The sequence below is a fragment of the Pelobates fuscus genome, chromosome 6 (assembly GCF_036172605.1).
Source record: "Pelobates fuscus isolate aPelFus1 chromosome 6, aPelFus1.pri, whole genome shotgun sequence".
NCBI lineage: Eukaryota > Metazoa > Chordata > Amphibia > Anura > Pelobatidae > Pelobates > Pelobates fuscus.
The window spans coordinates 67,282,303-67,297,279 of record NC_086322.1 but is presented as its reverse complement, the minus strand read 5'-3'; the positions used below and the strand labels follow the sequence as shown (position 1 = coordinate 67,297,279).

Here is a 14,977-nt window from a genome sequence, read left to right as displayed (position 1 = left end):
CTCCAGTAGAACTATTCCTGAGCTTGTGCTCCCAGCATCTTCACTCAAATTGGAGTGAAGATGTTGGGAGCACAAACTCAGGAACTGCATCAATAGACATACTATTGTAGACATGTGCAATCATTTGTGTGTTCACAAGAAAACAAAAAAAAAAAAAACAGACTTGCATTTTGGAACACAGATTAGTTATTATTGAGTTACACCGAAAGGAGAAAAAAAAAAAAAAAAAAGAAATCATATGCTAACCAATTAAGAAAAAGCATGTGCACTAATTTTGTTCATTAAGAAGCTTTGAGAGATTCATTTTTGTTTTATCCATAGCTGCAGTCTTGGCTCTTCTTGACGGTCTTGTATTGACAGGTGCTGGCTCTTCTGATTTTTTACTATATATATATAAAAAAAAAAAAAAGTTTATACATTAAGTAAACTGACTTGGTATATGTTTTGCTTAGTTACTTGTGTTAGTTGTCCAGTCTACTCAGAGTTTACTCTGCTATTGTCTACCTTGGATATGTTTAGCTCTGCTCTTCTATGGAATTCAAAATAGACACTTTGAGAGCCAACAAATATTTAATACCCCAAATAAAAAAAAATGATAATTATAAGTGAACGTATAAAAGCTATTTTCTTTGTCTTTACACAGAGCACCGTTTTTTTACAGCAAGGGAGAATGGCAAGTATATAGTGTGCACATACCTGCCAGAGTCCAGCCCTGAATTTTTACTGGCTTTTCTCCTAGTTGTAGTAGTAGATTCCTTCCTGCGGTCTGAAAGAATGGAAAACACTTTTTAAGATGACTGTATAGAGAGGTTCAAACATAATGCAATACAATATTTATACAATTAAATTAAATACAATTTCTGTTATGGGCAGAAAGCCAAGAGAATCTATTTGAGGTGACTTCTTCCATGAGCAAGAGTACAACACTGATGATTATGGACAATCAAATAAATAAGGCTGTTTGTGACTTCTCTCAATGATTGAAAATAAGCAGTCGTAACAGGGCAATTACTAGGTTTCATTGTATTTGTATGGGTCTGCTGATTTAAAGGTTCTAAACACCAGGTTTTCAGATACACGCACAACTTTTTTTTTTTCTTCATAAAGTAAATTTCTATTTCTGAGAGTCAAGATCTGATCTCACAGAACTTGCCGGTGCACTATCGATCTAGATCTATATATATCTATACATACACAGTTGCATTTAAGTTGAATTTGGGGAAACCACTTGAAGCATTCGTTGTGTTGAGCTGTTTCAAATGGTTTGTTTCATTTTTTTCATTGTAAACAGCTGAAAGTCTCTAAATTTTGACAATAAACCTGATTCATATGTGTATATGTATTCATACAACTCTATATACATAGACATTAATATGTAGTTGGTCCATCCTTTGCAGCTATAACAGCTACCACTTTTCTGGGAATTCTGGAATAGAAAAATGCCTTTCTCAAAAAGTTCCCACAAAGTTGGATGCATAGCATTGTCCAAAATGTCTTGGTATGGACACGCATTCATATTTCCTTTCACTGGAAGTAAGGTACCAAGCCCAATTCCGAAAAAACAGCCCCATAGCATTATCCCTCCTCCACCAAACTTTAGAGTTGGCACAATGTAGTCAGACAGGTAACATTCTCCTGGCTTCCACCAAACCAGACCATAAGACTGCCAAACAGAGAAACGCGATTGGGCAATCCACGGAACATGTTTCCACTGCTCCAGAGTCAAGTGGTGGCATGTTTTACACGACTCGAGCCAATGCTTGGCATTGTACTTGGTCATATGAGGCTTAGCCATTGAAACCCCTTTCACAAAGCAGTCTCGGTGTGTTTAGATGTCAATAACATTAGGGCCATTAAGTTGACTAATAACATCTAGACCTCATAGCTTACTTGGACACTAAAGAAAATTAAATTAACTTTTCCTGGTTATTAACTCTTATACTACTGTTCTTATATTGAAGAGATTGCATACTTGACTGAGATTTCCCTCTTGTCAGCCTCTGTTGTGCCGCTTCAGCAACAACAGGTTCATCTTTCTGTTTTCCTGTTGTTAAAATAAAGTACATCATTTGACTGAAGACAAACATGAATGCACACACAAGCACAAAAATAAAAAAAATCATATCTTCTCATTATTACCAGTATGCAAGTAAGAGAGAACACTTACGGTAAATCATACTAATGAGAACAAAACTTTTGGGGAAAAAAAAAAAAAAAAAAATGTTTGCATGAACTAATTGCTGTGAAATCAAGAAGGATTTTCCCCATTGCGTCTCCCTGTTGTGGGCAGGAATTTACACCAAAATGTTGCATGCTATACTAAGGTGATTAAAGCCCACTCTGCGGAGAACAGCATGGAAAGTCCTAATGTGGTGAAAGGGTATAAACAAGGGGATAAACATTTGAGATGTCTACTTTGGTCTAATACTGTGAATAAAACAAAAAATGTACAAGAACCAAAAGACCATAATATAATAGGACTATAAACTTGCCTACTCAGCTATGTCCTACAGCAAGTATGTCAAACCCACAATGAATATCTTTGCTGCCCAAAAAGCCGCGAGTTTGACATGCTTACTGTTAAGGCAGAGTAGGCACCTGTTCTCACCACATTACAGATTTCTACTCTCCTAAAACTTACCTGGCCGAGAAGAGAGAAAGGAGGATGCTGTTCTTCCTATTCCCCACTGCCTGCGCGCGCCCTCTGTGGTGATGCCGGGTGCCAGAATATGACGTCACTGTGTGCGTGAGAGAGCAGGAAGGGAGACCTCCAGATAGAAGATCCCCACTGAACCCCAGGGAGAGGCCTCACATCAGCTCCCAAAAGGTAGGGGGCAATCAAAGAAAATGTTGAGTGTGTGGAAGAATGTGTAAATGTGGGTGTGTCTGCCAGTAAGTGTGAGGGTGGACTGGAATTTAGTAGAGGGGTGAGAGTGGACTGGAATTTAGTAGAGGGGTGAGAGTGGACTGGAATTTAGTAGAGGGGGGAGGACCGGGATTTAGTAGGGGGGGAGAGGGGGGAGGACCGGGATTTAGTAGGGGGGGGGAGGGGGGAGGACCGGGATTTAGTAGGGGGGGGGAGGGGGGAGGACCGGGATTTAGTAGGGGGGGGAGGGGGGAGGACCGGGATTTAGTAGGGGGGGAGGGGGGAGGACCGGGATTTAGTAGGGGGGGGGGAGGGGGAGGACCGGGATTTAGTAGGGGGGGGGGAGGGGGGAGGACCGGGATTTAGTAGGGGGGGGGAGGGGGGAGGACCGGGATTTAGTAGGGGGGGGGAGGGGGGAGGACCGGGATTTAGTAGGGGGGGGGAGAGGAGGGGTGGAAGACTGGGATTTTGTAGAGGGGGAGGACTGGGACTGGGATTTTGTGAAGAGGGGGACTGGGATTTTGTGAAGAGGGGGACTGGGATTTTGTAGAGGGGGACTGGGATTTTGTAGAGGGGGACTGGGATTTTGTAGAGGGGGACTGGGATTTTGTAGAGGGGGACTGGGATTTTGTAGAGGGGGACTGGGATTTTGTAGAGGGGGGCTGAGATTTTGTAGAGGGGGGCTGAGATTTTGTAGAGGGGGGCTGAGATTTTGTAGAGGGGGGCTGAGATTTTGTAGAGGGGGCTGAGATTTTGTAGAGGGGGGCTGAGATTTTGTAGAGGGGGGCTGAGATTTTGTAGAGGGGGGCTGAGATTTTGTAGAGGGGGGCTGGGATTTTGTAGAGGGGGGCTGGGATTTTGTAGAGGGGGGGCTGGGATTTTGTAGAGGGGGGGCTGGGATTTTGTAGAGGGGGGGCTGGGATTTTGTAGAGGGGGATGCTGTTTTTTTTTTTATACTGTATTTTTCCAAATTAACCTACGTTTCAATGAAAATGTAAGGGATTATTTTTGCAGCCCACATACACTTAAACCTTGTTTATTTGGCCCGTGCTAGCCTTTGCGTTTGACATGCTTGTCCTACAGCATTATTTTAGAAGGTCATGTAGTTCTTATGGTTTACGTAGATTTTTTGTTTTGTTTTTTTACATTATTTGATAAACTATCGAAAATTGTCTAACCTTTTCCTTTCTTAGACTTTGGTTTTGGGGTATCAACATTTTGTTCCTCAAAAACATCATTTTCGTCTTTTTGCCTTTCTAGAAGAAGAAGGGGACAGGGAGTTAAATGTATTAAACAGATGGATAAAAATGAATGCAACAAACAAGACAACACTATGCATGTTAATTACCTTCCTCTTTGTTTTCTGGCTCATCGACACACTCTGTTTCCTGTTCTAGCTGCGTTTCCTCCCTTAAATTCTTGGAATTTTTAAGCTGCATTTTAGCCTTTTCAATTGCTCGTTCACAAATTTTGTCTGTAACGTCCTACAATAAATATGCAAAAATACAAAGAAAGAAACCGGTGAAGCATGCATATTTCATAGGTGCATTTGGTAAGCAAGGTTTAGGTTAATGAGTATATTTTATATTATGGGTTAAATTGAAATTAGCCATACAAAAATAAATTACCTCTAGAATGCTATTGAAGAGTGGAAGTAGCAGTTCTTCATTATAATCTGGAGTTAATTCCAGAGAAGTTAAACACTTTGCATAAATACGGACATCTGGAGAAGTGGGATCCATTAATATTTCATTACAAATTGTCAATGCCAAGCTGTCATGTACCGAGGGAGCCTGTAATAAGATAAGGTGCAATTAACCATTTTGGTTTTGACACTGACCATCATACAAGCTACTGAATGAGTTTTCTAATGCAAAACAAAATCCTGATAAAGTAAAATGTGTCATTCTTGTTGCAGAGACTTCCATATGGACCAAAACCACTCTAAGCTGCAGAAAGTTTGTACAGAGAAACTTCCATCTCTACATGAATAGGTGAATACCGATTTCAAGGATAAAGTTACAATCCAGTGCTTAGTGTTTCTGCAACGTGCTTCCAAATCCACATTACTGTCAAGCCCAGCATGGTTTAATGGTTTTCCTTTCCTCCCATACTTATTTTGCCTAACTGGCACAGGCTAAAACACTCCAAGTATGGTGGGGAGGTGCATCTGTAAGCCCTTAAAGACATGCCTATATTACTGAAACGGCCTAGCAAGTAAAGCAAGTCTAAAACAAATTATTATTTAGAATGATGAAAATTCATTTCACTGAATTATGGTAATTAGGATAGTTTGGTTATAAGGTAAATATTTTATTTCCGTTAAAATAAGATCATCCATAAGTTTTACATGATAACAATTTATCTTTAAAGCGGAACTGTCGCTTTATTGATTAAAACAGTGAAAAATAACCAATTTTTTTTTCTATGTGATTTTTTTTCCCCAATTATTGAACAAAAAAAAATATTTATTTATAGCTTTATTTTCTTTTAAAATAAATATTAACGATTTCAAGAGCACATCACAATCTAGCGCAGGAGTAGGCAACCTACGGCATGTGTGCCATGCACAGCACTCTAGGTGTCTTTGCACGGTACTCAAGGCTGCTAGCCTATCAGGAGTCCCATGGGAACTTCAGATATCTGCTAATACAAAAAGGTGGTAAAGGGAAATCCTCAATTTATGCATTGCAGCACTTAGAGGAAGTGATCTCAGGTCACTTAATTCCAACACTTGTGAATGGGAATCCGCACTGGACTAGAGCAGCCTGCAGCTGCTGTAGCAGCTCCTGTCCTTGACCTGGAACCCAGGGAAGCTACCCACACTGCTAGATATACACAGAGAGGCAGAATAACCATCCCCTTATAAATGTAATACAAACAGCCCACACGATCCACACAAACTCACCACTGACAATCCACATACATGCACACAACACCACATGCAGCACCTCACATGCAATAACCCAAACAGCCCCACACATACACACACACTACCAAACACACTATGTAACATATCCATCCACACACACAATTCTACAAGCAGCCCCCCATACACAGCTCACATTCATAGATATCATCCACAATACCACAAACTACTCATGAACATATACAAAATAATAGCTCATATACGCACAAATGCAACGATTCAAAGCAACTACAGTATAAATAACAAGCAGAATACGGCAACATACACAGCTCAATAAAAAAAAAAAAAAAAAAAAAAAAAAAAACAAAGACCGGCACGCTACGGGCCAACATAATCATATTTCGGCACAGTGCTGCTAAAAGGTTGCTTACCCCCGATCTAGCGCATTCTGGGCACAGCCCTGACACACAATGAAAATGAGATCAGAAACATTTCAGTTTCTTCCCTTTAACAAACTATGTTTAAAGAAAGATAATGTAAAGATTTAGTAACAGGGAGCCAAGCTGGATAGAATTCTAAAACCAATTGTATTTTTTCAGTTCTCAAAACAAATATTTGCTATAGGGGATACTTAAACATAGGATGTTACAGTCCCCCTTTAAAGTTCAAGCTAAAACTTTTATTGGTATAGAAATGTTATATAGTTATACCAGTCAGCTGGTGGCACAAGCATTCAATGAATTCAATTGCACGTTCTCGCATTAACAGATGCAAGTGTGTATTTCTCTATGCCAAGGTCAGGCTGGCATCTATCCGGACTGGCAAGTATATTGTTTCATATATACATTTGCTGGTGATTTCACTAGAGCAGACTATTAACACACATTTATGTATGACCACATTAAAACATGTACAAATCTCCATCATGAAATGTTTGTGCGTACAGCACTCCAACGCAGTTTATAGATATGTACACGTTACCGATAACTAAAAGGATAACTAAAAGGGGGGGGGGGGGGGGCACCTTACTTGAAATTCTTCAGATTGCTTTTTCCTTGTATTTAATTCACTGGGCCTTGTCAGGTCCACTAATAATTCTGCAACATTGGCAACATCAACATCAGCTAATGGGGATGTAGCCGGAGCATTAAACAGAGTTTTAAGGGTTGGAATGAAAGCCTCTTCAAAGCACTCTTGATTTGTCCTGTGGGGAAAAAAACCCACACATTAATTTTACCCCATGTTGCATTTACATTAGCCAAATGTTTACCATGCAGTTACACACAATTTTTATTTTACATAAGGTTTCTGTTTCTTGGGCTGTGTCTAACAAGTAATACAGTGATTCTAAACAGGCACTCAAATTATACAAAATAAACAAAGAAACAGAGCAAAGTGCCAACAGACAGAATAAATGGAGAAAAACAAAATTAGTCCAGCATTCCTAGTATATCGTTTAAAAATCCCTAATAAAGGGTATCTTTAAAATGTACACAATAAGTTTTGGACTATTTCTGTATAGACTTGTTGGCCAGTCGGAGCAGAACTGTCGGTACATGCATCCGTCGAGGATATTGTTGTATATTGCAAATGGATGGGTATTCGCTATACTTTAACTATTGTATCAAGTATATCAACAGTACTTTGAGATTTGTCATTGAAGTTTAGTAATAAGTGTAAGGCTTCCCAAAAAAAATGTTTTCTGAAAAATGAATGCTGAATAAGTGAATGCGGAACATTTTTAGCATTCAACCAAGAAGCATCAAGCAAGGCAAAATAAATCACATACCGGCCAGAATAAGCAAATATAGGGAAGAAAACCCCAAGACAATGCCGAAGTTTTGTATCCTCTTCAGTCACAGGATTATACCAAAGCAAAACCAACCGGCAAAGAAGTTTGGCACTGATTAGTCTTCCAGAGAACATAAGCTTAGCTAAGCCTTCGGCTGTATCAGTTCGGATTTCTGGGAGCTTTCACAAACAATAAATAAATGATTATTATTAGTGCAATAAGTAAAAATAAATTATATTAGAAGAGTTTACAGTCATATATTTTATATATACACACACAAGATTACAGGATACACTATACTATTTTATCTAAAACTTTTATCCAGTCTACATGACCTCTTATCAGAGGAAATTCTTTTTTTTTTTTGCATAGGAAAGTGTAAGAGTTAATACTTAAAATATTTATAGTAAATTTTAAAAAATATTTAAAGATTGTGTAGCCTTATTTAAAAAACAGGTTTGGTTTCAGTTTGAACAGAAAAGAAAAACTATACCTCACTGTCCAGGAAACTAGAAAATAGTTTAAGGATACTGTTGACTGTAGATATTTCTTCTTTTACTTGTTCGCTGGTTTTAGTTTCATTGGAGGTGTCTTGATTTTCTTCTACGGATAGCTCCTTTGCATCTTCATCAGATTTGGACTGAGAATCGCTGAGATTATCTTGCTTTGACTTAAGAATTTCCATTCCAAACAGCAGAAGCATATCAAAAACAGCATTCAGGGCACTGGTTCTCACTTTGACCTCATCAAGCTGAGAAATCTGTTTGGAAAAAAAAAAAAAAAAGGGATTAAAAACTATACTAATGCAATAAAATGAAAACTCTGGAGGTGCAGTAACTCAATTACTTTTACAAGTTTTATTTTGTAATAAAATAAGGTTCTTAATTCATATCTAGGGTATAAATCTTCAATATAACTGGTCCAGGCTTCAGGTAAATCAAGGCCAAATAAAATCAGGCAGGTGTGCGGTCAATGGTTTTGATTGCCACAATCACACCTAGACTTTGAAAATTGAAACTGTTGCCTCGTTCCCAATCAGGTTTATCAACTTTTGCATGCATACATATAACCACATATACATTAAATATGCACACTCTAAATGTCCTGATGTTTTAAAAAAAGCTGAATTTATTCTAAACGGTATATTGCAGGCACATATCAATTAAATACTGAATGGATATATTAAATGAACAGTTCAACCATATATAATATCGTGTTCACAAGTACTGCTACATTGATGATGTCAAGCATTATTTTCACATGCATGTATAAACTGGTTATTGCAGCAATATATTAATCACCACAAGCAAGTGCCCTAAAATTTTCCAAAGATCACCAATACTTGTGACAATGGCCACTTATAGCTCATATGTAACACAAGGTATTCAAGCATTAAGATATAATTAAAAATAAGACATCATATTGTAGTGAGGGGCCTCCTCTACATTTTGCAAATACAAAATAGTGTAGCACACGAATCCCCGTGTAATTGCAAAATTGCAGAGTATTAAAGGGGCACTCCGATACTCAGAGATGAACAGTCTCTCTCCTTTAGATGTTCCGGTGTGAGCCAAGTCTTCATAGAGGAGTGTAAGAATTTTTACTGCTTGGAAGAAGATCTAAGTTTACGGTTCCTAATAGTTCCCATCTTACTCATAAATATCCTTTTATACTTCCTTTCTTTGCCTTTCGCTTCATTATCTCTCCCATTCATGCTTAAAATCCCTATCTATGTCTCCAGTCATCCCCTTCCTCTCCAGCTGAAAATATCACACCTATCACTGTTGTATTTGTTCTCCGCATTTAATTTTGCATCCTCCAGTCTGTCCTTCCCAGCCAATGTCCTGTCTCTCACATTATTATGATGTTATTTATATAGTGCCAACAGATTCTGCAGTTCAACCAGCCACCAACACCTTTTCCATTTCAGATCCCTTCCCAGCCAATCTCTAACCCTTATTCATCTCATTACAGTGGTTTGTTTGGTTCTTTTTTAAGCCTAACTTACCTAGCCCTTTCAACTAGTTTCAAATGATTTTAATTTTGGAAAACCTATTAGTTCTCTACTTTACCCACTATATTGTTTCCATGGTTTTCCTCACTAAGTGTCTTTCACCTTTCATTGCCTTGCAGCCAATTGTAATGCTTACTTTCCCTTCTGCCTCATTGCCAAACTCTGCTTAAGACATTGCTGCCCCATAGATTCTGTCCTAACTACACCTCCACATATTTATTATGCTCTTCTACCTCTCAGATCTCTGCCCACATTGCTAAACGTAATTCCATTGACTTGTGCTTCTATATCTTCTCATCTCTCATCCCTCCTTAGTCTACATCATCTTATCTTTCTATACTTTTAAGTTCTATCCTTCTATGTTGTCTGGCTGTGTACCTTCCACTATATATAACCTTGTCTCCCGTAAATATCTTGCAATTTTTTTGCACCTTTGCCCAATTTCTGATGCCTGGTCCTCTTCCCACATAGCCTTTGTCTATAGCCGGTCTATCCTACATTGACCTTCTCGTCTGTCCATCCTTCAGTCTGCTGTTAATGTTCTCCTGTCCAGGTCTGAATGACAGAGTCCTGCTGTCAAAATATCACATCAAATATAGTGCTATCTTGGAAAGCAGGCAATTTCAAGAAGTAGACAGTCCTCCTGTGTCACAGATGTCATCAGGGTGGGATTATTTCTCGCCTCATCTTGTAACAGAGGAGGAATGCACAACATCATGTAAACGCCACATGAAAAGACTTCTCTCAATGCAGTACAGAAATTTCCCACAGAATATGTAAAGGAATATTGTAAAAATATATATCAACAAGTATTCTATGAACCTTAGTTCTGAGCCATGAGGAATTGGCTTATCATAACAGACATTCTTACTTTTAGCAGAATATTAGCTATAATGCATTGAAACTAAAAAAGGCCTTGTTTTCAAGTAACCAGTGGCAAAGCGCAGCAAATAAATAACAAAACATACTTACTTGCAATAGTAGAGGAAGATGTTGTCTAGCAAAATCTTTGTTCTGAAGAGCACAGCATCCAATGCATAATACAGCCATATTTCTTACAGATGGGTGAACATTGGTTATACCAGGAAGAATCTGCAGAAAGCCAGAGTGTGAGTACAATTCAACTATAAATAAACCCAATTGTATCGAATCAAAAATGGACCAATTTCAACAGTTTCAGAGATATAAAGTACACAAAAATATTATATGTAATTAGACATACATGTGTTGTACTCTCAATCTAATCAGAAAAGGATTATACATACATGAGTCTGGCGCATCTATGGGGAAATATTAGTAAAATGGCTGTACGATACATGGATCATTTGTGTTTTTTGCACTTCAGGTTCATTTTTACCCTTTTCTTTTATCTAAGAAAGGGAAACTTACCAATGATGCAATGATCTCATTTAATGTTCCTCCCAGTCCTTTAGTAAGAGACATGTGCTTTAAGAGTTCATTGCACATAATAAGACATTTGAGAAGTGTTTCTGGGTCATTCTGAAATAGAAGATTTATCATTAACATTTAAAAACGAGTTCAAAAAGTATCTGCTTCATTTTAAAGCCTAGTAAGTGCTTTTTTTGTAAACGTTCTGTAAAATGTAACCTTTTCCACACGTATTTCTTTAAGTTCTGGCTGTTCAGCTTCCTTAATCAGCTGTGTTTTCAATTGTTCCAGTTCTGCCACCTTCTCCTTTAATTCAGATGCGAGAGTGAAATCCTGTAGATTTACGCTATCCTCCAAAGCCTGCTTGGTTTCAATAAGTTGTACTTTAACATCAGCGAGCTGAAATATAGGATCGAGACATTAAGGTCACCGTAGATTTTTTTTTTTTTGACAAGCCTTATAAAGGTACCATCACTTGCAAGGATTTTTAGAGATCTCATGTATGCACAAGAACACAACACTGAAGGATCACACAAGAGCCTCAGTCCGTAGACAATGCCTTTTTCCTCACAGCAGTCACATCATATGAAAAAAGGTTAACACGTTACAGGGGATTTTCGATTGTTTATTCAATGGTGTAATTAACAAACAAGTGACTATTCTACTTTAACATTTTGAATTCCTGCCTATAGATTTCATGATGAACTGTAACTTCCAGTACAATATATTTCACCTCGGTATTGGAATTAACGCAGCAGAGGTAAGGTTGTGTTATACACCAGTGCTTAAATAAATAAATAAATAAAACAGTACCTGTTTACATCACAGAATGCAATTTAGCATGCTGCAAAAATTCAGAACAAAAAAACTAAACACACTTTTTGCAGATATTACTTTATTCCATTGTATAAATAAAAATAATGTAACGTGCACTATTTAACAAATTCTCACCTTCAACTGCCGTTTCCTGGTTGCAGTTTGATCGGCTGGATTTTCCACAGTGACAATAGGCTCCCGTAGCTCAGAGACGATTTCTGCTATCTAGTTAAAAGTCAAATAAAAGGATTAGAATTTCTCTATGACAGAGACTCACACAACATACGAGATAACAAGATCCAGGGCACTCACACATTCACTAAACAGCAACTTCAAAGACCACAGAATTTAATAGTTTTTTTTATACATTTAACCTAGACAAAAATATATATATATAAAATGCATTGTGGCAGGCCTATGCAATGTACGATCATATACTATAAGTAAACCCCCATTATTTTTGTCTAGGTTAAAGGTTTTAAAAAAAAAAATAATAAACTATTACATTCTGTGAGCTTTGAAGTTGCTGTTTAGTGAAAGTGTGAGTGCGCTGGATCTTATTATCTTTGTACCCCTCTATACACGCACACCCCTCAATATTCCAAATTAAGCCAAGGTGAGCTGCAGTCAGATCAGGGTAAAACACTCACGGGCTGCTTATCACTTGCAGCTGGCAGGTGTACTGCGGCAGGTAGGGGCTCTGGAATCTTTACTTGTGCTTCATGGAGTTTAAGCACAGCTCCCAGCAGCTGGTCCTGTAGTGATGTGTGAAATCACTACAGAGTTAGCCAGAAGGGAGTTGTGTTTAGAACTGCCCATGCATAGCTCTGCGGTTTCCTTGCAACAACAGGCAACAGGGATAAGGCTACACTCCTCAAGTAAGCAGCAGGGGACCTCACAATAAACTATAAGAAAGGGGGCAGGAAGAGAAGATGGACGCTACAGGTAGAGGGGTACAATGAAAGCATGGGCATGCTTGATAGTGACAGCAGAAGGACACGATGGTCTCACACACATAAATCCCTGCATTCACTCACTTAGCAGGACAAAAGTGTCAAAAGGACAACAGGCAACATTTTCTATTGGCCATGAGTGCAATAATTTGTTGAACCCATAGGAGCCGAGTATCCCCATCTGGTACCTAAAAATCCTGTGCCAGTCTAGAACGTCATGTTTACTTTACATTTGCAGCTCTATACAAAATATTCAATTTTAATAAAGGACTATTAAACATTGAATTGTTATGACAGAATTATTCTGCCATTGATCCTTAAAGGGACAAAGTAGTCACTAAAACAATTTCATCCCTTTGAACTGGTTGTAGTGCCTGGAGTCCCCGGGCACTCTACCTCCATTCATTGTTAAATCATTTTCGAGCAGTTTACAATTAAATATGGGTTCCTGGTGGTCACTCACAGCACAAACTCGTCTGTGGGTGTGGCTAAGGCAGAGATTACACACTTTCTTGTAGTCATATCCTTCTTATCGGCAGTGGTAGCTAAAGGCAGTCAACTGACCATCTCAGCCAATCACAGCTGCCCACTGCTGTTCAAAATAATATTTCCTCATTAGCCAAAGCAGCACAGAGAGGAAGTGCTACTCTTAGCATTAAAACATAAAAACATTAAAACCCGTTTAAAACTGAATGACATTATGGCACCTTAGACACTATAAACAGTTCAATGAGATAAAGCGTGCATCTTTAACCCCTTAAGGACACATGACATGTGTGACCAGAACTTTTATTCCAGAAGTTTGGTCCTTAAGGGGTTAAACAATAGAAATGTTATTACCTATAAAGTGCCCTGTGCAAAACCAAATATATTTGCAAAGAACTAAGCTACATACTGTTAGTGTTCTACGGTCATCATCTTTAATAATACGAAGCAACAACTCCACCAGAGATGATATGAGAGATGTTGGAGTATTAGGCAGAACCAGTATCTCTTGAAGAACTGTAATCAAACGCTTCCTGGAATAAAAAGGAGAATGTATCAACAGATCAGTTGCTTACAGGCAAGTCGTACAGCCTTCGCCTTTTTTGAAAGTCATAAAGAAGAATTGCTTTAAAAATGCATCTCAGCTATAAAATGGCTTCTTAATTCCCTGATATATCATAGAGTGGGATTGTACAATTTAAAAAAAAATATTTACACACCTCTTTTTACTCCAACATTGGCCTGAATGCCAATATAGTTAAGATAGACCCTGTCGCAGAGCCAGGCAGGCCCACCCGGAAACACTGTACCGGGACACCGTAGCAGGGTTGCAGCTCACTGGATGGCAAAAGGGTCAGACACAACATTCTGAATTTTTGCAAAATAAATCCAAATGACAAATCTGAGGCATAAATAGCCATGTTGTGACTATAGCAGAGTTAGATAATGTTTCCAGATTAGCAATTTTTGCCTCCATTTTTCCTTTCAGATTTTGTAAAAATTCAGACGTAAGCAAATAGCCCTGTCAAAGTCCAGGGCTCTTAGCAGGGGCCAAAATCCTATTAATTGAAATTATTTTGTGTCAGATCAAGTAACATAGGGCTACCACTTTAGTCACTTGCACAATAGAAAAATAAAAAAATATATATATATATTTTTTATATAAATAAATAAAAAAATTCCACACCCCTGAGTCAGCCAGTCCTTCTGACATTTTATCTGTGTGGACTAGGTGTAGGAAAACTCCAGATGTTGTGGACTATATCTCCCCTGATGCTTTGCCAGCGTTATGGCTGTAAGTGCACTATGGGAGATATAGTCCACAACTTCTGGAGTGCCAAATGTTGCCTACCTCTAGTCTAGACCACAATGCTAGATAATCAAATACATCTCTTAAGTTCCCCAAAAGATTCTCTTGAACCACACACTTGTATTTTTCTTATTTTATTGATCAAACAGATGTCATATCATCAATCCTGGCAGGGAATAACAGCAATAAGAGAGCAAAGAGAGAATACAAAGAGACCCCAGTGTATTACATCAGAGCTAAAATGTCCACTTCCTCACTAGCCATAGATTCAGCCCTAAAGAGTAGAAATACACCCTTCATATAATGTGGAGTACTGCTTAGGCTTGTCTAGTAGCGTAGGAGTCCTATATTATTCTAAAGTAATACAAATCTGTACAGGTTCACAGTAATCATGAGCAAAATTTACAGCCGTCCACGCAAGACATTTTCTTGCTCATGCTAAAAACTTTGAATAATGTAGACAATCTACTTAGATGAGGCACA

General features: G+C 38.3%; 1 protein-coding gene and 1 long non-coding RNA gene across 2 annotated transcripts in view; both read right to left on the bottom strand.

Moving 5' to 3' along the window:
- Nucleotides 1-228: 228 nt before the first annotated feature.
- LOC134614244 (uncharacterized) lies at nucleotides 229-2,017 on the bottom strand. Its single transcript, XR_010091247.1, has 3 exons — nucleotides 1,973-2,017; nucleotides 697-766; nucleotides 229-383 (listed from the first exon to the last, which is right to left on the bottom strand). It is a non-coding gene; the product is annotated as an uncharacterized LOC134614244 (long non-coding RNA).
- A 1-nt stretch (nucleotide 2,018) lies between these two features.
- The window catches only part of NCAPG (non-SMC condensin I complex subunit G), a gene marked incomplete at its 3' end in the record, with an annotated part of 30,989 nt that continues 18,030 nt past the window's right edge, over nucleotides 2,019-14,977 (bottom strand). The window contains exons 9-20 of the mRNA XM_063425770.1: nucleotides 13,595-13,718; nucleotides 11,882-11,971; nucleotides 11,150-11,329; nucleotides 10,931-11,041; nucleotides 10,514-10,633; nucleotides 8,021-8,287; nucleotides 7,525-7,706; nucleotides 6,765-6,939; nucleotides 4,495-4,659; nucleotides 4,215-4,350; nucleotides 4,045-4,122; nucleotides 2,019-2,044 (exon numbers count right to left, since the gene is read on the bottom strand). Coding sequence (XP_063281840.1) covers nucleotides 2,019-2,044; nucleotides 4,045-4,122; nucleotides 4,215-4,350; nucleotides 4,495-4,659; nucleotides 6,765-6,939; nucleotides 7,525-7,706; nucleotides 8,021-8,287; nucleotides 10,514-10,633; nucleotides 10,931-11,041; nucleotides 11,150-11,329; nucleotides 11,882-11,971; nucleotides 13,595-13,718 — 1,654 coding nt within the window. The remainder of the gene's footprint in view (nucleotides 2,045-4,044; nucleotides 4,123-4,214; nucleotides 4,351-4,494; nucleotides 4,660-6,764; nucleotides 6,940-7,524; nucleotides 7,707-8,020; nucleotides 8,288-10,513; nucleotides 10,634-10,930; nucleotides 11,042-11,149; nucleotides 11,330-11,881; nucleotides 11,972-13,594; nucleotides 13,719-14,977) is intronic.